Here is a 23,450-nt window from a genome sequence, read left to right as displayed (position 1 = left end):
GATTGGTGAGTTCACTGAGGAATGGCTTCATGGAGGAGGCAGGACTTAAACTTTATCCTTCACAAAGTATTTCCCAAACTTCTAGCTCTCTAGTTCTCAATTTTTGCCATATAACAAACTGTCTATATTGTTATTTTTCCACATTTTTCTTTATACTGACATTTTTTTGATAAATACCATTTTCCTTGTCTTAAACCATCACATCCATAAAATCACAGGTTTGATGTGCTTTTGTGTTTGATATATGTTTTTCTATTACATATGAAACAAACACAGATAATCCTCATCATACGGAGACAATTAGGTCTAGAAAAAGGCCACTTAAAGGGGATTAATCTACCTAAAAAGAATATCATTCATATGAAATTTTGATGCAAAAGTTTGATTAGCATTTTAGTTTATAAATAAAACTAAAAATTATGAAAATAAGTGTATTTCATTTTATACTTAAATTATAAGCTGTTATTGCAACTATGAACAATTTGAATGAACAAAATGATATTTATTTGAATATTGAGTATTTTTCTGATAAAATAATTTAACTTTTGTGGCACAGTCATAAGTATTAAAAAACATCAAAGTAGACCTCATATGAACTTTTAATAAAATTATTTTTTGAGCAACCTGTTTTATTATCACTCTTGTGATTTTCTCTTGTTCAGCTAACTGATAAAATTCTTCTAGATCCTTACTTATTAGTGGATTTGCATGTGATTTAAGCAATTATCAAACATTATTTTCATTGATCTCACGAAGCCCTGTGTCTTTTTCTCACATTTGCAACTTGGCTTTGCAACAGATTTGTACTGAGTTTGCCTTATATTGGAGAAACTAAAAACATCATTGCTTTGGTTAGTGAGAATATTGCCAAGTGGAAGGAATGTTTAAGTCAGTTCTCAGCTCAACAGTGAATATTTTAGTGTTAGGATTACTTTTATTTTCCTATGCATCCTTTAACTCTAGGACAGCCTTCTCAAACTTTATATCAGAGAAGCACTTGAAATATTCTCAAGTCTCAGGGAACTTGTGGATAAAAATTATATATAAAGCTCATGGTATGTCAGTGTAGTCATTTAGTTGTAGATCTTATAATCCAATAATAATTGCCAATGCTCTTTTAAATAGAGTGATATTCTTCTGAGAATCTGTTGAGTTTGGCTGACATTTTAGCCCATTCTTTTGTAGGTTCCCCCAAAAAGATCAGTGGTATGGTTAGAATAAACTTCAGGTTTTCTTTTTAAAATGTTCTACTTGATTTTTTGGTGCCTTACCCAAGTAAGGCTAAAACATTATCACAAATTTCTATCATATAAATGCTGTTGAGGTATGGTACATAATATATGGTAAGCTGTAAGCTTAGTTTTTTTTCCTTCCTATTTAAAACTGAAAATGACCTTTTAGACAACATTTCTAGAAAAGAAGAAAAGAACAAGTAATTAACTTTCGTTCTTGAAATTAATCCCTTTTATCCTTTTTATGAATTTGAAAAATTATAAGGCAAACATAGTATGTTTTTGTTAATTAACTGGTTTAAGCCAAAATGGGATATAATTTTTCTAAAGGTAGGCTTGTTAGGTTATTTAAATAAGGTTTATGAATTCATGCTAATGTGGTTTTCAATATGAAAATAAATTAACAGTATTGAATAGTAAAGTTACTAAAACTATATGTCAAAGCAATATGAATAAAATTATAGCTTAAGAAAACATTTTCTATGAGACTTTGAAAGAAACCATTTTTTTACTGAGTGGCATGGTCAGATTATGTAGATAATTATAAGATAAGTATACACATGTGTTGGTTTCATGATAATTTTAATAGGCCTAAAAATGCATTTTAATTTTAATTGCTATTTTGGAACTAAAAATAAATAATTAAGTTTATTTCCTTTTCTTTTAATAATTAAGTTTATTTCTTTAATGTGAAACTATGCTGTTTGTTGTTGCTTAGCTACTTGATTCTGGGTTTAATGTGAGATAAGTTCCCATGGATTTTATTGTCAACTAAAATGAGACAATTTCCGTCCTTCTTCTTGATGCTTCTTAAAAGACACTTTCTTGTACATATATGGAGATAAAAATGGCAGCAACCCTGTATCCCACTTCAAAAACTGATAATGGATTCAACCAAATGATCATGGTCCTGCTTCGTAGGACTAAAAGACCTATAACAGCTGCTGTGAGACACCTTGGTCACTCTGTGTCATCTTTTGCAGAACCCCCTAATGATATCTTATAGAGCCCCACATGGTGTTCCACAGAATCCCATTTGAGAAACCCTGCTCCAGGGACTTGGATAATGAGTACTAAGATAATGTGAACTCCTGTACATAATTATTAACCTAAAAATTTTTTTCAATCTGTATACCACTTAAAATCATGTCATCCATATTTTGTGAAACATTGTATAAAAGGACAAGTAAAATCTGGATATGTTTAAAAGAGAAAGAAAAGGTGTGACGAATGAGAATAATCAGAGCAAAGGCCAGTGGGGCAGGGGATTCTATAATAAATAGAACTGGATAACACCTGCAAAGAATTCTTTGACAGTAATAGACCTGAAGTTGGGGAAAAGTTATAGTTGAGTTGTAGGGGCCTTGAACTAAGGGAAACAAAGGTCTTACAGATCCACTAAGGTTTTGAGGAATAAGTGAAACTAGTGAAATTGATTGGGAGAAGATGAATCTGGCGATCTGGGAAGAATCTAGAGGCAGACAGGCAAGTACATTCTTGTAATAATTCATGCAAATGGAAATGAGAGCCAGAACCAGAATGGTGGCAATAGGCATGAAGGAATGGGATGGGTATGGGACATACGGTAAATAGCATTCATGGTATCTGGGATCAACCTAACAATGAACATATTTCTATTAGTAGTTGTGGTATTTCCATTCTCAGAAATATTAGAAATGTGAAATTGAGTGAGATTTGTTTTGGAAGTGCTGCTAGGTTGAGCTATTTTCTGACTCCCCAGCCAATCATTGTTTTCTGGCCTTGTCTCCTGACACTATTCCTATCATTTCATAAAGGAGTTCAGATCCAGCAGTGCCAGATTTTCTGATTTTTTGAGAAAAACTATAAATCTAGCTAGTTTGTGATATTTTCCCATTTCTAAATGTTAAGAATTCAATTTTTTGTTAACAGATAAAATATACTATAGACTAGATTTGGTTGTCAATTTGCAAACTTTATCTGGAGTTGTGTGTGCTGCTTTTGAAAATCATCTTGAAATGTACCCTGAAGCAAAAGGTAATAGTCCCTTTTGGAAGCCTCTGTGTAATTCCTATTAGCAGGAAGCTCATAGAAAGGCTTTTTGTAGTAGCTAATATTTTCCTTTTGTTGGGATGTTGATTTGAAAGTTACAAGCCTTTCTCTGCTTCTTCCCAGCCAGGTCTCTAGACAAACTTTATAACTTTGCTGATTGCTCTGGACTCCACCTGATATTTGCTCTAAATGCACTGCGTCGTAATCCCAATAACTCCTGGAACAGTTCTAGTGCCCTGAGTCTGTTGAAGTACAGCGCCAGTAAAAAGTACAACATTTCTTGGGAACTGGGTAATGGTAAGTAAGGATGTTGTTTCCTCTGAATTGACAAGATAAAGGGTAAAAAATAAGATGGCTCAGGCCATCTCTAGTACAGTGGCCCAGAAAACACTTGGGTTGTTTGACCACTGAGTTGACCTTCCAAATAGTAAAAGGCCAAACAGTTGGAGAGTAGATTTAGTGAAGCCCACCATTTGCATCTGTAGTTATCTCTAGTTACCTTATTCCAAATATAGGGGAAATGCCAAATGTGACTTATGATTAACAAATTGATATTAAACCAGATACAACCTAGCTGCTCAGCCTAAGCTGAAATTTATAATCTTTTATAGAACACTGGTCCTACAAGATGACCCTTATAATAATTCAAAAGAGTTTGGTCAAGTATATTTGGGAACTGGTCTACAGTATATGTACTTCTTGAAGGTTCATAATGCACATTAGCATGTAAAAGGCTTGAGAAGTCCTGTTGCAATAAAATCTGTATAAGATTTTTTTAACCCAGCATTTCTTAAATCATTTAACCAGGGTTGGTTTCAGGGGCATGCAACCTGTGCAGTCACATAGGATCTCATGCTAAAAAGAGACCCATGCTTGGTTTAATGCTCTGCTGTTGCCGTCTTAATTTTTAAATAAAGGGATCCATGTTTTCATTTTGTATGGGGCCCTGCAAATAATGTAGCCAGTCCTGTTAAATCATTGCAGTGTGTGTGTGTGTGTGTGTGTGTGTGTGTGTGTGTGTGTGTGAGAGAGAGAGAGAGAGAGACCTATTATCATCTCATGGAACAATGTTCCATCGAACACACAATGTTCTTAAGTCACAGTATTTTTCCTAGTGATATATATGTGTATATGATGCATATGATATTCTGTAGATTCCATGAGTCTCTAATATTATTGAGTCAACTACTATGGGTTATAGTTAAAATTATGGATAGTATAAATTTGAAAATATTCTGATTCCTAATAAAAAGACATTTTGGTAAGCCTTAGAATAAAACAACCAAGAATTCTCTTAAAATTACTGTTACAAATTGATAATAACATTTTTGTCCATGGCCATGTATATCTGTAGCTAACCCATGTTTGTTTGGAGCACCGTGTGTATGCTGGGGGGGCAGTGTACACATACACAAACACATGTGTGTATTTATGCACTCCACTCTAGAATTTGAAGTTCTCCTAAGGTAGCAAGAGATGAGGATCTTATAAGAACAAGTGTCTTTTTTCCTATCACTAACCATTAACTGGAATGTAGCTCTCTCTTCCTTCCCTGGAGTGGGGGAAATTGGGGGAGAGTTAGCTACCAAATGGAGACTTGAGCTGAACTGAAGATAATTTGGTTACAGGGGGCATAACTAGGGTAGCCTGAGATTTTTCATCTTCCCAACCAGTCTAGGTATCATACGTTCTAGGACAAGAGCAAGAGTGATGTGATCAGCTTAGAACGAGGCAAAATTATTACATAGTAGACAAAGCCATTTACTGATCCCTCCCCGTCGTATTTTCTATTTCATGCTCCTTGACATTCTTTGGTATTTTATGTTGTCTACTCATGACTACCCCACCTAACCTTACCCTGCTCCAGTGTCAGACTCCACCCAGCTTAGCACTTTTCTCCAAACACAGCAAAATATTCTTCAAACAATTCAAACAATGCATTCCCCAAACAGGGCATTATACCTGTCATGAGGGACCAATTAGGTGTAATGTTTAAAACTGGTCAGTGTAAGACAGTAAGGAGTGGTAGGGCCTCTGATGAGCTAGGGAATACATGCTGTGCCTAAAGCGTTTGTTTTCTTTCTAAAATATTTCGAAATAAAATTGGTTTGTAAAAGAATCTCAGCTGGTTGTAGATAAGCTCAAAGCAATTAAAACTTACTTACAAATGACTGATGGGAATAATTCCTCCAGGGTTTGTGGCATCTCTGAATTTGGGAGCTTATTAAATTAAATAAATCTTTAATTGGTATAACTGACGTGGTTTGGTGGGGGTGGGGAGAGTATAGGCATCTTTCTGTATATATGTCTGTTCCAAATAACTGAGAGTCTGCCCCTTTCCATCCTTCCCCCAAATTATGCTAAACAGTTTAGAGACGGAGCTAATTACATTTTTAAGATGTTGTTTAGTCACCTTAGCCACACAACACTTGATTCCCATCATCATCAATCCATCTTCAAGGATTAACAAAAACAAAGAATCATTTTTGAGGAGGAGAAAAGGCACAGTCATAGATAAGAAAATAGATAGGGATATAGATAGCAATAGATAGAAAAATAACCAAATTTATGAATTTAAAAATTCAATAAGGTAGAAAGTATCTGGTAATGTTCCTGTGAGCATTTCTATCAAGGTAGATATAGATGGTTTTTGAGTCTGTAGTCAAGAAGACTAGAGTTGGTCTGTTTTCCCACCCCCTTGCTTTTATTTTAAAAATTGCATTTCTATTTTTTGATATGACAAATAAGCAGTTTGCCCAAATAAATACACCTTTTAGGGTTTGAAGATTTATTTTGCTGATTCTTCTAATTCATTTTACGACTACTGATAGTTTTTCTTGTGCTAGCATCATATCCCTTAAGATATCCATTGTATTCTGTTCACAACGATTCTGTGTTGTATATTTAGGCCCTTGCCCCTCAAAAATTATCTGATCATCCTCCTGGCTTGGACTTGTCTCTCCAATCTTTTATCCATTTTCTTTTTTGTAACCATATCTTTTTGGACAGACATAATAGTTTAACTATTATATACACATTTAGGGAGGGACAAGAGAACTGGTTAGTTCTCTCATCCTCCCATATACCCATATCCTGTTAACAAGTACTTTATCTCTAGAGCAAATCTGGCATTGGAAAAACTAAAGTAGATATTTCTTTGGTTGTTTCTCCTGGAGTATCTAAACTTAAAGTGACTAAACTTTTTTAAAGTTTAAAGTATCTAAACTTTTTTCTCCTTTAAAATCAGTGAATAGTGTGTGCTACATACCATGAAAGCAAAATATACCCAGTATCAAGAGGTGAAGATTAAGAAAGTTTAGGATGTCAAAGTCAAAGAATGACTTTCTTGATACAAGATTTTTAACAACTATGTTTTGTAGATATAAAATGTTTCCTTGGGGCTTCCCTGGTGGCGCAGTAGTTGAGAGTCCGCCTGCCGATGCAAGGGACACGGGTTCGTGCCCCGGTCTGGGAAGATCTCACATGCCACGGAGCGGCTGGGCCCGTGAGCCATGGCCGCTGAGCCTGCGCGTCCGGAGCCTGTGCTCCGCAACGGGAGAGGCAAAAAAAAAAAAAAAAAAAAAAAGTTTCCTTAACTGTCATACATTGTAAACTCTATATTTGATTAATACTAGGTGATGATTGTAATTATTTGCATTTCTATTAATCATTGGTGAATCTAAAGTAAGGAAGAGCAGGGGGGAAGTTTGAAGCTGAGACTCAAATCTTGGAAGTGTAGAATAAGAAATTTAATCCAATTCTGCTCCGGAGAGATGGTATTTGTTCTATAGAGGGCTATCCTTAACAAAAATTTTCTGAAGATAATGCAGCATCTCTAATTGAACACTACATTATGAATTGTTTCCCAAATTAGGTATGTTCCCCAAATTGATCTGCCCACTTCTGAGAACAAATAAAAGCCACTGTAATTAATTACGGAATCAGTGTCATATATTTATACCTATGCCTGACCTATACATTCACCAATTATTCTTGTTTGATTTTAGTTATATGAATCAGTCCCTGGAACCTGATGTCTACTGAGCAATTTCATAAGATCAAAATTATGACCTTATAAAACTTAGCCCCTTAGAGATGATGATTCTGGCAGCCCAGCTTTATTAACCAATTCATTAACTCAATATTTATTAAGCTTTTAGTCTGTGTTTGTGTGGATAAATGTATGATGTATTTATGTATAGCCATTTATACAGTTTTACTATGTATATTTGTGTGTATATAACAGGTATAGTCTTGTGAAGGCCAAACACAGGGTTGAGCCACCGTGTTCAGACACACTTCCAATTGTTTATGAGGCTAGATCATAGCCCATAGCTTTAGAGAACTGTTTTTTTGTTGGAGAGAGTTTGATGCTTAGGGAAGGAGAAGAGGGGGAAAGAGGAAGAGAAGGGAAGATGAGAAAACATATATAGTTTCTTTACCTGATTACTTTTCTCCTTTCCCTCTCCATGCCTGCTTCTCACCTTCATCACCTTTATCTTCTCTATTCTTTCTCCACGTACTCCCATCTACATAGTACTCTCATGCTATGTAGTAAGTTTATAGACTTGTACAACCATCTCCACAGTCCAATTTTAGAACATTTCCATAACTCCAAAAAGATCCCTCATGCCAGTTTTCAGTCAGTCTCTGTAACCATTTCCAGTCCCAAGAGACACTAATCTGCTTTTTGTCTTTATAGATTTGTCTTTTGTGGACATTTAATGTAACTGGAATCACACAATATGTAGTCTTTTGCATCTGACTTCCTTCACTTAGCATGTTTTTGAGGTGTATCCATTTTGTAGCATGTAAAAGTAGTTCATTCCTTTTAATTGCTGAATAGTATTCCAATGTATGAATATATATATATTCATATATATGTGTGTGTGTATATATATATCTACATAGAGAGATATCTATATGTATATCTATCTGTCTACCTATATATACATATATATCTTGCATTTTGCTTTTCCATTCACCAGATGACAGACATTTGAATTGTTTCTACTTTTAGACTGTGATAAGTAATGCTGCTGTAAATGTTCATATACAAGTCTGTGTGTGGATATACACTTTCATTTCTCTTAGGAAGATACCTGGGGGAGGAGTGGAGTCGCTAGTTTGTATGGTAAATTTAAGTTCATTTTTAAACAAACTGCCACACTACTTTTCAAAGTAGCTGTACCATTTTACATTTTCCCCAGCAATGAATGAGGATTACAGTTTTTCTACATCATTGGAAACACTTGTTCATGTCTATTTTTTTGATTATAGCCATTTTAGTGGTTTTGAAGTAGTATATTAATATGGCTTTAATTAGCACTTCCCTAATGACAAGTGATATTGAGCATCTTTTCATGTGCTTATCAGACATTCTTACATCTTCTTTGGTGAAATGTCTACTCAAATCTTTTGCCTTTTTAATTGGGTTATCATATTATTCCGTTGTAAGAGGTTTAAATATATTCTGGATACAAGATCTTTATCAAACATATGACTTGCAAATATTTTCTCCCAGTCTATAGCTTATTTTATCATTTTCTTTATGGCATCTTTTGAAGTTCAGATGTTTTGAATTTTGATAAAGTTCAGCTTATCAATTTTTTATTCTATTCCTTGTGCTTTTGGTATCATATCTTTGCCTAACCCAGGATCACAAAATTTTTTTCCTATTTTTTCTTTTAAAAGCTTTGTAGTTTTTGCTCTTACGTTTGTGCGTAAGATCCATTAGGAGTTAATTTTTGAGTATGGTGAGAAGTAAGAATCTAAATTCATCTTTTTGCATATGGCTATCAAATTGTCCCAGCATTGCTTTGTTTAAAAGATTATCCTTTCCTTACTGAATTCTCGTGACACTTTTGTCAAAAATCAGTTGACCACAAATGGGTTTATTTCTGGACTCAAGTCTTTTCCACTGATCTGTATGTCTCTTCTTGGACTACTATACTAGGACTACCTTGTCTTTTTTTTTTGATATATGTATTTATTGCAAAATGATCACCATAGGTTCAGTTAATATCCATCACCTCACATAGTTACAAATAATTTTATCTTGTGATGAGAACTTTTAAGATCTACTCTGTTAGCAACTTTCAAATATACAATACAGTATCGTTAACTATAATCACCATGATGTACCATTACATCCCCGTGACATTTATTTTATAAGGTAAGTTTGTATCTTTTGATCATCCTTACCCATTTTGCCACCCTCACACCTGCTTCTGGTAACCACCAATCTATTCTCTATGGTTTTTATTTACATTGTCTTGATTACAAGTTTTATAATGAGTTTTGCAATTGGGAAATGTAAGTCCTCCAACTCCATTCTTCCTTTTCAAAATTGTTTTGGCTCTCCTAGGTGTTTGCATTTCCATGTACATTTTAGGGTCAGTTTGTTAAATTTCCTCAATAAAGCCTGCTAGAATTTTAACAGAGAACATTGAATCTGTAGATCAGTTAGGGAAAATTGCCATCCCAATAATATTGACTGTTCCTATCCATGAGCATAGATTACGTCCCATTTATTTAATTTTTAATTTCTCTCAGCAATGTTCTGTAGTCTTCAGTGTACAAGTTTAGCACTTCTTATATTAACTTTATTCTAAGTATTTTATTCTTTTTGATGCAATTACGAATGGAATTATTTTAATTTCATTTTTGTATTGTGCATTGCTAGTATTTAGAATTGATTTTATATATTGATCTTTTATCTTGCTGAACTTGAGTTTTAGATCTTGTTTATTTTCCCCTACCTGTGTGAATTCTTTAGAATTTTCCATATACAGGATATGTTGTCTAAGAATAAAGACAGTTTTACTTCTTCCTTTCTAATTTAGATGCCTAAATTATTTTCCTTTCCTGATTGCACTGACTAGAACCTCTAATACAGATGTTGAATATAAATGGTGAGAGCACACATCCTTGCCTTGTTCCCAGTCTTAGGGGGGAAGACATTCAGTATTTCAATTAAGTATGATATTTTGCCATTAAGCATTCAGTATTTCACCGGTAAGTATATAGATTTTTCTTAGATACTGTTTATCAGATTGAGGAATTTCCCTTCTATTCATAGTTTGTTGAGAGTATTTATCAGGAATGGGAGTTGGATTTTGTCAAATGGTTTTTTGTTTTGTTTTGTTTTGATTTTTTTGCATCTGTTGCGATGATAATATGGTTTTGGTCTTTTATTCTGTTAATATGGTATTTTACATTAGTTGGGTGTTGGTATTAAATCAACCTTGCATTCCTGGTGTAAATCCCAATTGGTCATGATATTATAATACTTTTTATATATTGCTGGTTTCAGTTAGTAAATATTTTGTTGGGTATTTTTGAATCTATATTTATGAGAAATATTCATCTGTAGTTTTCTTGTGATGTCTTTGTCTGACTTTGGTATCAGGGGAATACTGACCTCATAAAATAAGTTGGGAATTGTTCCCTCTTCCTTAATTTTCTGGAAGAGTTTATGAAGAATTGTGCATTACTTCTTCCTTAAAAACTTGGTAGAATTCACCAGTTAATCCATCTGAGTCTGGGCTTCCTTTGTGGAAGTAATTATAATGACTAATTAAATGTTTTTGTTGTTATAGGCCTATTCAGATTTTTTTTTGAGTTGGTTTTAGTAATTTGTGCCTTTCTTGAAAATTTTTTCATTTCATATACATTGTGTAACTTATTGGCATAAAGTTGTTCATTGGCATAAGGTTGTAGTCCCTTATCCTTTTAATTACTGTGAGATCCTTAATGATGTTTCTTTTCATTCCTAACTTTGGTCATCTGTGTCTTCTCTCTTTTTTTTTTTTTTTCTTTTTTGGTCAGTCTAGCCAAAGGTTGTATCAATTTTGTTCGTCTTTTCAAAGAACCAACTTTTACTTTAATTGGTTTTTCTCCATTTTTTATATCATTGGTTTCTTCTCTAATTTTTATTATTTCATTTTTTCTTCTTGCTTTGGGTTTAGCTCCCTCTTCTTTTTCTCCTTTCTTAAGAAGATAGAAGCTTAGATTATTGATTTGAGATCTTCTTTTCTAATGTAGGAGTTTAAGGCTGTAAATTTCCCTGTAAGCATTGGGTTTCTTTTTCCTAAACAACAAAAAAAAGCTAGAAGTCTAACACATAGTTATCAGCAGATCTTTTTTTTTTTTCCTGTGGTCTCTCTTCTTGGCTTCTTGGCTCACTATGTCCTCACATGGCCTTCCCTCTTCCCACATGCCTAGGTCTCTTTGTGCTCAAATTAACTTTTTTAAAGACTTTTTTAAAGAGCGGTTTTAGGTTCACAGCAAAATTGAGAAGGTATAGAGATTTCTCATATATCCCTTGCCCCACATGTGCACAGCTTCCCCCACTATCAACATCCCTCACAGAGAGGTACATTTGTTACAAATGATGAACCTACATTATATATCATAACCACCCAGAATTTATGGTTCACATTATGGTTCACTTTTGGTGAGCACATACTATGGGTTTGGACAAATGTATAATGACAGGTATCCATCATTATAGTATCATGTAGAGTATTTACTACCCTAAAAATCCTCTATGCTCCACCTATTCATTCCTCCCTCCTCTTCCTAACCCTTGGCAACCACTGATCTTTTTACAATCTCCATAGTTTTTTCCTTTTCCAGAATATCATATAGTTGAAATCATACAGTATATAGCTTTTTAAGATTGGCTTTTTTCACTTAGTGAAAGACATTTAAGTTTCCTCCATGTCTTTTCATAGCTTGATGGCTCATCTCTTTTTAGTGCTGAAAATTATTCCATTGTGTGGATGTACCACAGTTTCTTTATCCATTCACTTACTGAAGAATATCTTGCTTGCTTCCAAGTTTTGGGACTTGTGAATACAGATGCCATAAATCCATGTGCAGACAAAGTGAGGACATAAGTTTTCATCTCCTTTGGGTAAAAACAAGGAGCATGATTGCTAGATTGTATGGTAAGAGTATGTTTTGTTTTGTAAGAAACCACCAAACTTCCAAAGTAACCATATCATTTTGCATTCCCATCAGCAATAAATGAGAGTTATGTTCCTCCACATTCTAGCTTGTATTTGGTGTTGTTAGTGTTACAAATTTTAGCCATTCTAATAGGTATAGAGTGGTATTTCATTGTTGTTTTAATTTGCATTTCCCTGATGACATATATAGTAGAACATCTTTTCATATACTTGTTTGTCATCTGTATATCTTCTTTGGTGAGGTATCTGTTAAGTCCTTTAGCCCATTTTTTAATCAGGTTGTTTGTTTTCTTATTAAGTTTTAAGTTCTTTTTATATTTTAGATAGCAGTCCTTTATTAGATATGTATTTTGCAAGTATTTTCTCCCAGTCTATAGCTTGTCTTCTATTCTCTTGACATTGTCTTTTGCAAAGCAGAAGTTTTTAATGTTAATGAAATCCAGTTTCTTAATTATTTCTCTCATGGATCGTGACTTTGGTGTCATCCCATACATTTTTATATATTATAGTTTCATTTTCATTTCATTGAAAATATTTTCTAATTCCCCTTGTGATTTATTCTTTGATTCATGGATTATTTGTTTGATTTCCAAATACTTATAGATTTCTTAAGTTATTTTCTGTTGTTGAATTCCAATTTAATTTTGTTGTGGTCAGGGCACATACATTATATGAGTTAATCCTTTTCAATATACAAGACTTGTTTTATGGCCTAGCATAGATGGTCTATCCTGAAGCATATTCTATATGCATTAGAAAAGAATGTGTTGGGTCCAGTGTTCTATACATAATTCAATCAGGTAAAGTTAGCTGATGATGTTACTCAAGTTTTCTATATCCTTACTGATTTTCTTTCTAGTCAGTCTATTCATTATTGAGAATGTGGTATTGAAGTCTCTTTCTGTTGTTATTGAATTTTCTATTTTTATTTTCAGTTTTATTAGTTTTGTTTCATTTATTTTGGTGTTCTGTTGTTGGTATGTATATGTTTGTAATTGTTATAGCTTCCTGATAAATTGGTCCTTTTATCATTATAAAATGCCCCACATTGTCTCTAGTAACATTTTTGTCTTAAAGTCTATTTTGTCTGTATTAGTATAGTCATCCCAGCTCCTTTATGTTTACCATTTGCATGGCGTATCTTCTTTAATCCTTTTAACTTTCACTCTTCTGTGTCTTTGACTTTAAAATGTGTCTCTCTAGTTGGATCTTATTTTTTTACTTAGCCTGATAATTTCTGCTTTTAATTGGAGTTTTTAATCCATTTACATTTAATGTAATTGTTGATATGGTTGAACTGACATCTGACATCTTGCAATTTTCTATATATTTCATTTTTTTTTTATTCCTCTGTTTCTCCTTTACTGTCTTTTCATTCAAAAGGGATATTGTCTAAGGTACCGTTTTAATTTCTTTTTGTTTTGTTTTAGTTATTTTCTTAGTAGTTTCTTATTATAATACATCTTAACTCATTACAATCTGCTTTAGGGTAACACTAACTTAATTCCAGTTAACTGTAGAAACTGCTCCAATAAGACTCCATTTCCCCCTCCTTTGTGCTATTATTATTCTAAGTATTACATCTTTATATGTTGTAAGCCCAACAATACAGTTTCATAGTTTTGTTTTATGCAGCTGTCATTTAAATTAGTTAAGAGCTGAGTAATGAATATTTTCAACTGTCTTTTATATTGATCTGTGCAACTATCTTTACTGGTGTTCTTTATTTCTTTGTGCGCTTTTGAATCACCATCTACTGACATTTCGTTTCACCCTAAAAGACGTTCTTTCTTATTTCTTGTAAGGCAGATTTTCTCACAATGAATTCTGTCCTTTGTTTTTCTGGGAAGGTCTAAATTTTGCTTTCCATTTTGAAGGATAGATTGCTGCATGTAGAATTCTTGGTTGACATTTTTTTCGGCATTTTGAATATGTCATCCCACTGTCTTCTTCTGGCCTCCATTATTTCCGGTAAAAATTCAGCTACTAATTTCATTGTGTTCTTCTGTATGTGAAGAATCATTTCAGTTCCAAAGTTTCCAACTGATAATTTTTTATAATTTCTATCTCTTTATATTTGATTAGTCAATAAAATCATACTTTCTCTTAATTTCTTATTCTTCTCTTTAGTTCTGTAAACATATTTATACTAGCAGTTTTGAAGTCCTTGTCTGCTAAGTCAAACATTTGGGTCCCCTAAGAAAGAGTTTCTCTCTTTCTTTATTTTTTTCTTGTTTATGGGTCACACTCTCCTGTTTCTTTGCATGTTGTAATTTTGTTGTTGTTGAAAACTATACGTTTTAGATAATATGTTGGAGCAAATCTGGATTCCAAATCCTCCATTCTAGAGGTTATTTTTGTTTTTTCTTTTCTGTTCATTTGTTTGTTTAGTCACTTCCTGGACTAGTTCCATAGAGTCTTGCATCATGTAGCTGCTAGTATCTCTTAAGTTTTTTATTTAAAATTTTTTTTTTTATTTTTAAGGCCAGCTTCCTAGGGGTTGCCCCTGAGTCAGCATAGCTTAATAGTGAGATGATGATTGATCAGAGGTTGTGTTTACCTTGAGCTAATAAGGCTTTCACCCTTTGCCAGTAGATCTGTGTGTGGGTTTGGGAACACTTTCAAAATTTAGGCAGTTTACAAGTCTGATTGGCTTTTACTTTTTGACATGCCTTCTCATGTCTCCTTTATGAGTGTACTAGGTTTCACATTCATCTGGAAATGCATGGATAGCTAGTGCCCTCTCCAGTCCCTCCTGAGCATGCACAGCCTTCCAGACTACAGGGGGTATTTGTGGGCTTATCAAAATCCTCAATGGCTTTCTTATTCCTCAAATCTCCCTGTTACATTTCTTGCAAGTCTGCTGGTCTGTTTCTTGCCCCTACCAGTGTCAAAACCTGAAGCTACCCAAGATGTTGGCCTTGCCTGGGATATGTGCTTCATTCCGAATCAAGTTAGCCCCCTCCAGCAGTGGAGCTGCTAGTTTTTAGGACTTTACTTGTCTATTTAGAACTACCAAGTTAATAGAAACTGGGGGAGGGGATTTTGCTCTAAGTTATTTCACTCAGCCACTTTGCTATTATTGAACATTAAGGTTTTTCTAACTTTTTGATACAAGGACCATCTTTATGAAGCTTTCTTTTCTTACCATTTGTATTAGTTTCCTAGGCCTATCATGACAAGCTCAGTGGTATAAAACAACAAATATTGGGCTTCCCTGATGGCGCAGTGGTTGAGAGTCCGCCTGCTGATGCAGGGGACACGGGTTCGAGCCCTGGTCCGGGAAGATCCCACATGCCGCGGAGCATCTGGGCCCGTGAGCCATGGCCACTGAGCCTGCGCGTCCGGAGCCTGTGCTCCACAATGGGAGAGGCCACAACAGTGAGAGGCCTGCGTACCAAAAAAAAAACAAAACAAAAAATATATATTTTTTTTCAATCACAGTTCAGGAAGTCTGAAATCAAAGCATTGCCAGGTTTAATTCCTTCTGGAATCTCTAAGAGAGAATCTATTCCATTCCTCTCTCTAGCTTCTAATAGCTGCCAGCAAGCCTTGGCATTGCAGCATCCCTTCCATCTTTGCCTCCATCGATACATGGCCTTCCTCCCTGTGGGTCTGTGTACCTGAATCTCCCTCTCCTTTCTCTAAAAAGACACCAGTCATTGGATTTAGAACACATCCTAATTCCATATGACCTCATCATAAATAATTACTTAAGTAATTACTTCTTCAAAGATCCTATTTCCAAATAAGGTCACATTCTAAAGTTTTGGGTTGACATGAATTTTGAGGGACACTATTCAACTCAGTACACCATTTATTATAAAGTATCATTTGAAAATCAGTACGGTCTCTCTGTTGTGGATTAGTTGATCTTTTGCGAAGATTAGTTTGAAAATAAATAGAATGGTAAAATGGCACTTGACTTTTTAGTTGGGATAGTTTCTCAAGTTAAGCTAGCTTGCACCCTCTTTTTGGTTACTTTGTTTACATTGTTAAGAAAAGGCAGAGAGATCTGTGGACAGGAAAGAGTTGGCAGAACCTCACTCTACTCAACTCTGACTTGCATGTCTGCTTTTAATCTAGAGCCAAATAACTATCGGACCATGCGTGGCCGGGCAGTAAATGGCAGCCAGTTGGGAAAGGATTACATCCAGCTGAAGAGCCTGTTACAACCCATCCGGATTTACTCCAGAGCCAGCTTGTATGGCCCTAATATTGGGCGGCCCAGGAAGAACGTCATCACCCTCCTAGATGGGTAGGTCAGATTATTTAGCAGTTTTTAAAACATTGTTCATTAAATGTAATGAATTAATGTATTTGCATTTTTCCTGGTTATTTCTGGTCTTAAGAAGGGCAGAGAGACTTTTTCATAGTGACATCTCCCACCATAAATCAGGGATTCTCTACCAAACAGTGGAAGAATTTATCTCTTCAGGCCTTCCACAGTCAGCAGAAGAGGGTGGGATTGGGAGGGATATCACAACCTCCAGAACAGCTGGAAAGGATGTGTTGTTTTAGAAAGCACATTTAATATTACAGCATTGCATAACATCACTTAATATTTTTTAAAAGGCAAAATATTATCTACTGTATTCTTGGGACCTCTTACAGAAGGTGAAACTTGACAAAATCCTGGACAGTGGAACTGGGTTAAAAAGTTGAGAAACACTACAAATGCTTATACATTAAAGCACAGCTTAACAGATAGATTTATTAGGTATTCTAGAGAATTGCTATCATGTGATTTATTTAATTTTGACTGAATCTAACAATCACTTTTTAAGCAGTGGTTATGGATGCAGCACTATGTTAAATGCTCTCTTCCCCAGTCCTGCTGGTGGGCCAGGCCCAGATTAAATAAGTGGAACATATATGCATGTTGGGTCCAGTTATGCAGGGTTGGAGTGGATGTCTGAGGGAATAGCATGAGGAAGACTGAAGATATATGTTGAATCAAAGACTCAAAGAGGATACGTAACTACATCAGAGAGGGTAGGAACAAGGAAGTTGGGAGAGGCAGGAGTTCATGTGACATACAGAGTATGCACCAAGGCACACCTTTTGTGCAGCATCCTGTCATATTCTGGGACAGGTGTGGTTATTCCTACAAATTCAAAGACAAGTAAGATGTTTTCCAGTGAAGTGTACAGCCCAAGTAAGGTTAGATAAATGCTGTACAAGTATAGACAGATACGTTCCAGTAGCAAGAAACCTCTGGCCAACCTCCTGAATGGCCCTTGTGGCTTGATGGCTCTTATGACCCTCTCTCTTCCCTTTTGTGGTAGCTTAGTCTTGATCTAAGCTAATTAATGTAACAGACATTATTGAAGGCTTGGGAAGCCGGAAGGATTTACACTGTAACAACATTAACAGCCTGAGGTTTAATTTTAGGCATTTTCGTCTTTACAAAGAATCCCCAAGCCCTTATTTTAATTCCCATCCTTTCCCCATCCTTCATTTTTCTCTCCTTCTCTCTCAGTAGGAACTTCGTTTTCTCTTGCAGAACAATTTTCTGACGTTGACTCCTACCTACAAATGCAGCTCTGGGCTTCCCTTTGCATACTTTTGCTGAACTTTGAAATTACTCTGTGTGTGTGTGTGTGTGTGTGTGTGTGTGTGTGTGTGTGTGTATGGGGGGGATGGTGATGGAGAAGTTGGTTTTATTTTACATGTTTTAATTAGGGGATAAGGATCACACGTGTAGAACATTTTCATAGTTCATAATACACAATCAAGCAAAGACAAATAACTATCACTTGAGTCCACATAGTTATTCTTTTAGATTATACCTTTTCTTTAATGATTTGATTAATATATTTTCATGGGACTGACAGTCTTCTCAGTAGCATGACCCTGTATCAATCATTCATTCATTCTGCAAATACTTGTTGAATAATTGCTATGTTCCAAGTACTATGTTAGGAACTGGGAATGTAAAAATAAACAAAAATAGATACTTTCTCTGCCCTCATGGAGTATATAATATGGTAGGGGAGACATAGACAATAATCAACTTATCTTAAGACTAAAACAGTACCAAGGAGAGGTACATGGTACTATGAATGACTGTAAGTGCTGGGATTTGACTAAGTTAGGTGGTTGGAAGGGTTCCCTAAAGGAGTCACACTTAAGAAGAACAAGCACATGAAAAGATACTCAACATTGCTAATCATCAGAGAAATGCAAGTCAAAACCACAATGAGATATCACCTCACACCTGTCAGAATGGCTATCATCAAAAAGACCACAAATAATAAATGTTGGTGAGGATGTAGAGAAAAGGGAACCCTAGTAGACTGTTGGTGGGAATGTAAGTTGGTGCAGCCACTTTGGAAAACAGTATGGAGATTCCTCAAAAAGCTAAAAATAGAGCTACCATATGATCCAGCAATCCCACTTGTGGGTATATATCTGAAGAAAATGAAAATACTAATTCAAAAAGATATATGCACTCCAATATTCATAGCAGCATTATTTACAATAGCCAAGATATGAAAGAAACCTAAGTGTCCATCAACAGATGAATGGATAAAAATGTGGAATGGAATATTACTCATCCATAAAAAAGAATGAATTTTGCCATTCACAGCAACATGGATAGACCCGAGGGGTACTATGATTAGTGAAATAAGCCAAACAGAGAGAGACAAATATAGTACGTTATTACTTATATGTGGAAAATAAAAAATAAAAAAATGAATGAATATAAAAAACAGAGTCACAGGTACAGAGAACAAACTAGTGGTTACCAGTCAGGGGGAAGGGGCAAGATAAGGGTAGGAGATTAGGAGGTACAAACAAACTACTATGTATAAAATAAAAAAGCTACAAGGATATATTGTACAGCATGAGAAATATAGTCAATATTTTACAATAACTTTTAAAAAATTTTTTCAGTTTTGACAGTCTAGGGTTGTATTTTTTTAAATTAATTAATGTATTTATTTTTGGCTGTGTTGGGTCTTTGTTGCTGCGTGTGGGCTTTCTCTAGTTGCAGTGAGCGGGGGCTAATCTTGGTTGCAGTGCTCTGGCTTCTCATTGCGGTGGCTTCTCTTGTTGCAGAGCATGGGCTCTAGGCGCCTGGGCTTCAGTAGTTGTGGCTCACGAGCTCTTGAGTGCAGGTTCAGTAGTTGTGGCCCACGGGGTCAGTTGCTCTGCAGCATGTGGGATCTTCCCAACCCAGGGCTTGAACCGTTGTCCCATGCATTGGCAGGTGGATTGTTAACCACTGCGCCACCAAGGAAGTCCTACAATAACTTTAAATGAAGTATAATCTATAAAAATGTTGAATCACTATGTTGTACACCAGCAATAATGTAATATTGTAAATCAACTATACTTCAATTTTTAAAAATTCATTAAAAATAAATAAAGTGTGATCTGAAGAATGAGTAAGGTGTTAACTAGACAAAATGAGAAGTAAACAGTATCAGTGTTCTTGGAAGAAAGATAAGTATGTGCAAAGGCCCTAAGGATGAAAAAAGGGCCAGATTGGCTAAAGAAAGGTATAGCTAGAGAAGTAATTAGGAGTCATATTATATAGGGACTTACAGGCATAGTGAAGGGCTTAGAATTCCTTCTAAGTGCAGTGAGACAAATACTGAATGTTTTTAAGCTAGGGAGAGAAATAATTTGACTTATTATACAAAAAGTATGCTGTGTCTCCTCTATGAAAAATGGATTGGAGAGGAGGCAGGGAAATTGGTGAGAAGGCTGTTGTAGGAGTGCACATAATGACGGGAACCTGAATTGGGTTGTGGCAGTGGAATATATTGTTGGAGGTAGAAACCACAGGACTTGATATATTGGATAAGTGTATGGTGATGTGACACAGGGATGTGTAAGTTACTGGGTGGATTTATTATCATTTACGAAGATGGGAAGATAGGGGGAATAACTTGTTCTGGGGAAAAAAAATCATGACTTTAGGTTTCATGTTATGTTTATTGTGCTTGAATCTAAATGGAGATGTCAAGTATATCCTTGAATATGAGTCAAGGGATCAAGGTCTCTGCTAGAGATATTAATCTTAGTGGTCATTATCATGCAAATGGGATTTAAGGCCATCCATGGGAATATAAGAGATCTGTTAGAATATGGAAAGAAAAGAGACAGAGACTTAGGAGAGAGCCCAGAGGAACTGTCACATTTAGAGATGTGAGAAAAGAAGGATAGCCTTAGAGGTAAGAGGAAAGGGAGAGATTGAGGTGTAGGAACCAAGAAAAGAAAGTTTTAAATAAGGAGGGAGTGCTGCTAGAAGTCCAGGAGGTCAAGTAATAGAAAGACAGAAAAGTGCCATTGAACTTGGCAACATGCAGGTTGGTGACCTTGAGAAATTTAGTTCAGCGGAGTGGTGGAACAGAAGTCAGATCACAATAGTTTGAAGAGTGAATGGAGGGTGAGAAATTGGAAACAATAATGTGGACAACTCTTAGGAGAATTCTTACTGTGAAGGAAAGTAGAAAAATGAAGGGAGATTTGGGGTCAAGGACGATAATGGCATTTTTTCCCCTTTAATTTAATGTGGGAGACAGCAGAACAGGTTTGTATTTTGAGACTTATCCAGGAGAGAAGAGATAGATGATACAAGAGATCAAGGATATAACCAAAATGAGAAGTTCTTTAAGGCTAGAAGAAATGGAATCCAGAGGAATTGGCCTTCATTAAATGGAGGGACAATTATACCATGGTAACCGAAAGTAAGAAACAAATATTTTTCTATGTCAGAGATTAAAAAGTCATACTGAGGAGACACTTCTACCCAGTATATAAGGTATAGTTAAGGCATCCCAGTTTGTGTACATGGTGTAATTTTGGGCACATAGATGCTAGTTTGTTGTGAATAAGTCAAGAACTTGGACACAATAGTTGGCAACAGATGAAAGAAATGATCATGTGACTGGGTGGTGTGGTGACAAGTGGTGAGGCCTACTTCCCCATGCCTCCGAAAACTAATAGCACTCAAGAGACTAGAAAAAATTACATAGGGCAAGAAGGAAAGGTATTGATGAACACTTTTTTTCTTTTATGTGCCAGAAAAAATGGGTATTTACCTTTCTTAATGTATATGTACTAAATATACATATATAACTTTAAACACATAAACTTTAAACACATAAACATATAACTTTAAACACATAAACATTCCCAGTGACTCAACCAACAGTAACAAAAATGTCAGCACTCTAAATTACCAGCTCTGTAGTTTTTCCAATCCTCCTGGTTATACAGCTGTAATTTTACGTAGTTGTGATCATTGTATATGCATCATTTTGAATTCTGCATTTTTTGCCCATTGCTTTATATTGCCCCTTCCTTATTTCTACATAGTTCTCGTATTTGTCATTCTTAATACCAGTAAAATATTCCATTGCATTAATATACTGAATTCTGGCTAAGCATTCCCTCACTGCTGGGCATTTGGGCTGTTTCTGGGTTTTGTCTGTAATATATAGCACAGCTGTAAACATCTTTATACAAATAGGTTTTTAAAAAAATTCTTTTGAATTACAGCCTTGGGCTATATTCCAAAAAGCTGGGTTTCTGGGTCAAAGTACTGTATATAATAATTTTTATGGCTCTTGTATTTGTTGCCAAATTTCTTTTCAGAACAGTTTCACCAGGTTGAAGGGCAACAATGTATTAGTGTATCTTTTTCCCAATACTCTACAACAATGAGTATTACTTTTATTAATTTACTGTTTTAATTAATGCAAGATTGTACCTCATGGTTGTTTAAATTTGAATCCTGTTAACTGTGAAAAGAACCAAACATTTTCCAAAACTTTATGTTGTCTCCTTTCCCCTTATTCCACATTTGACTAATGACACAATAACCATTTTGCCTGAGGCACAGACCAGGAGGTCATTTTAGATTCATTCCTCTCCTTTGTTCACAGTCTCCATTAGTTAGTTATTAAGTTTTGTTATTTCTGACTTCTTAGTATCACTCATATCCCATCTTCCTTTCATTTTTATTTAAAACTTTATCATTTTTCCTCCTAAACAATTTCTCCATATCTAGTCTCAGACTCTAATTTCTCCTTACAGATTTCTGAGTAGTTTTTTTAAAATGCAACATGTGGTCAGGTCACTCTTGCTTGAAATCCAAACCCTTTCACATGTACCCTGGCCTTTAGGGTCCGGTACCTGCCTTCTTTGCAGCTAGTCAGTAGCTACACACCCTTGCACAACCTGCACTTAGTACGTCAAAGTATATGTCCATCTTAGAAGATGCCACACTTTTTTACCTTTGCACCTTTTTATTTTGTGTCATTTTCTTTGGAATACCACTCTCTTCCCTTATTTTTTCTTTCCAATAGATCTTCTCTGACATCTTCAGGCAGGATTTCTTATCACCTCCTCTGTCCTTATATGGTACTTTATTTTTCTGCTATAGCACTTATCAAATTGATGATAACTTACTTATTTACCTATCTGCCTCCCCTAACAGACTGTAGACTAAGATCAAGACTCTGTCTATGTTTTATTGATTCTGTAGCCTTCAGAATCTAGGAATAGCTTTAGTTTTATAGAGCCAAACTAATTTTTAAGCTTAAAAAAGCTTAAAACTACTTAGGTATTTACTGGACTATATAGGACTATCTTCCCAGTTAGGATATGAACAAACAGAGATAGAATCTTCATGTTTGTGTCTTCAGATACTACTTATGTTGCCTGGAATATGGGAAGTACTTAATAAAATACTTGTTATATTATTTTCATTTCCTCATTCAGGAACTGGCTCTTCCCAGTTATTGATTTTTATCTAAAGGCATAAGTAGTATTCTTTAGGGTTTTATTATTTTCCTCTGCTTTTCTTTTGTAAACTTTCATGCATCATCTATGTAACGACAATTTTATCTTAATGTATTGCTTTTCTTATTACTTTGAAATATGTTTTTATTGCTTCAGAAGTTACTTTTTATTATAGTTGTTCTTATCCATTTTCTTGTTGGTTGTCTCTTCTGTTTCTTTCCTTACACAGTTAGGATAAAGTTACTACTTCATTTTCACATAGCCTTTTTAAAATGTTTTAATTTTCAATGTTAGGCTTTTTAACTTATTTGGAGTTTATTGCCGTATGTACTATAGAGTAAGGACCTAATCTATTTTTTGGTGATGTGACAGTGTCAAGAAAAGCAGGTATTCATTGAAAGCATGTTTACTGAGGCTTTTTGGGGGGGTTTTAAACCATAGGGAGATGAAT

General features: G+C 35.0%; 1 protein-coding gene across 4 annotated transcripts in view; it reads left to right on the top strand.

The window, feature by feature from the left end:
* Positions 1-23,450, top strand: part of HPSE2 (heparanase 2 (inactive)) — a gene marked incomplete at both ends in the record, with an annotated part of 573,577 nt that overhangs the window by 307,254 nt on the left and 242,873 nt on the right. For 2 of the 4 annotated variants that reach the window (XM_082673765.1, XM_082673766.1), the window contains 2 exons: positions 3,387-3,560; positions 16,325-16,496. In XM_082673765.1, the coding sequence (XP_082529891.1) occupies positions 3,387-3,560; positions 16,325-16,496 (346 nt within the window). The remainder of the gene's footprint in view (positions 1-3,386; positions 3,561-16,324; positions 16,497-23,450) is intronic. The other 2 variants (XM_082673768.1, XM_082673767.1) reach the window with 1 other exon arrangement.

The sequence above is a fragment of the Grampus griseus genome (genome assembly GCF_964374135.1).
Source record: "Grampus griseus genome assembly, chromosome: 16".
NCBI classification, from domain to species: Eukaryota; Metazoa; Chordata; class Mammalia; order Artiodactyla; family Delphinidae; genus Grampus; species Grampus griseus.
Note: the sequence above shows the minus strand (reverse complement) of the source record. Positions and strands in the feature narration are given on the sequence as shown.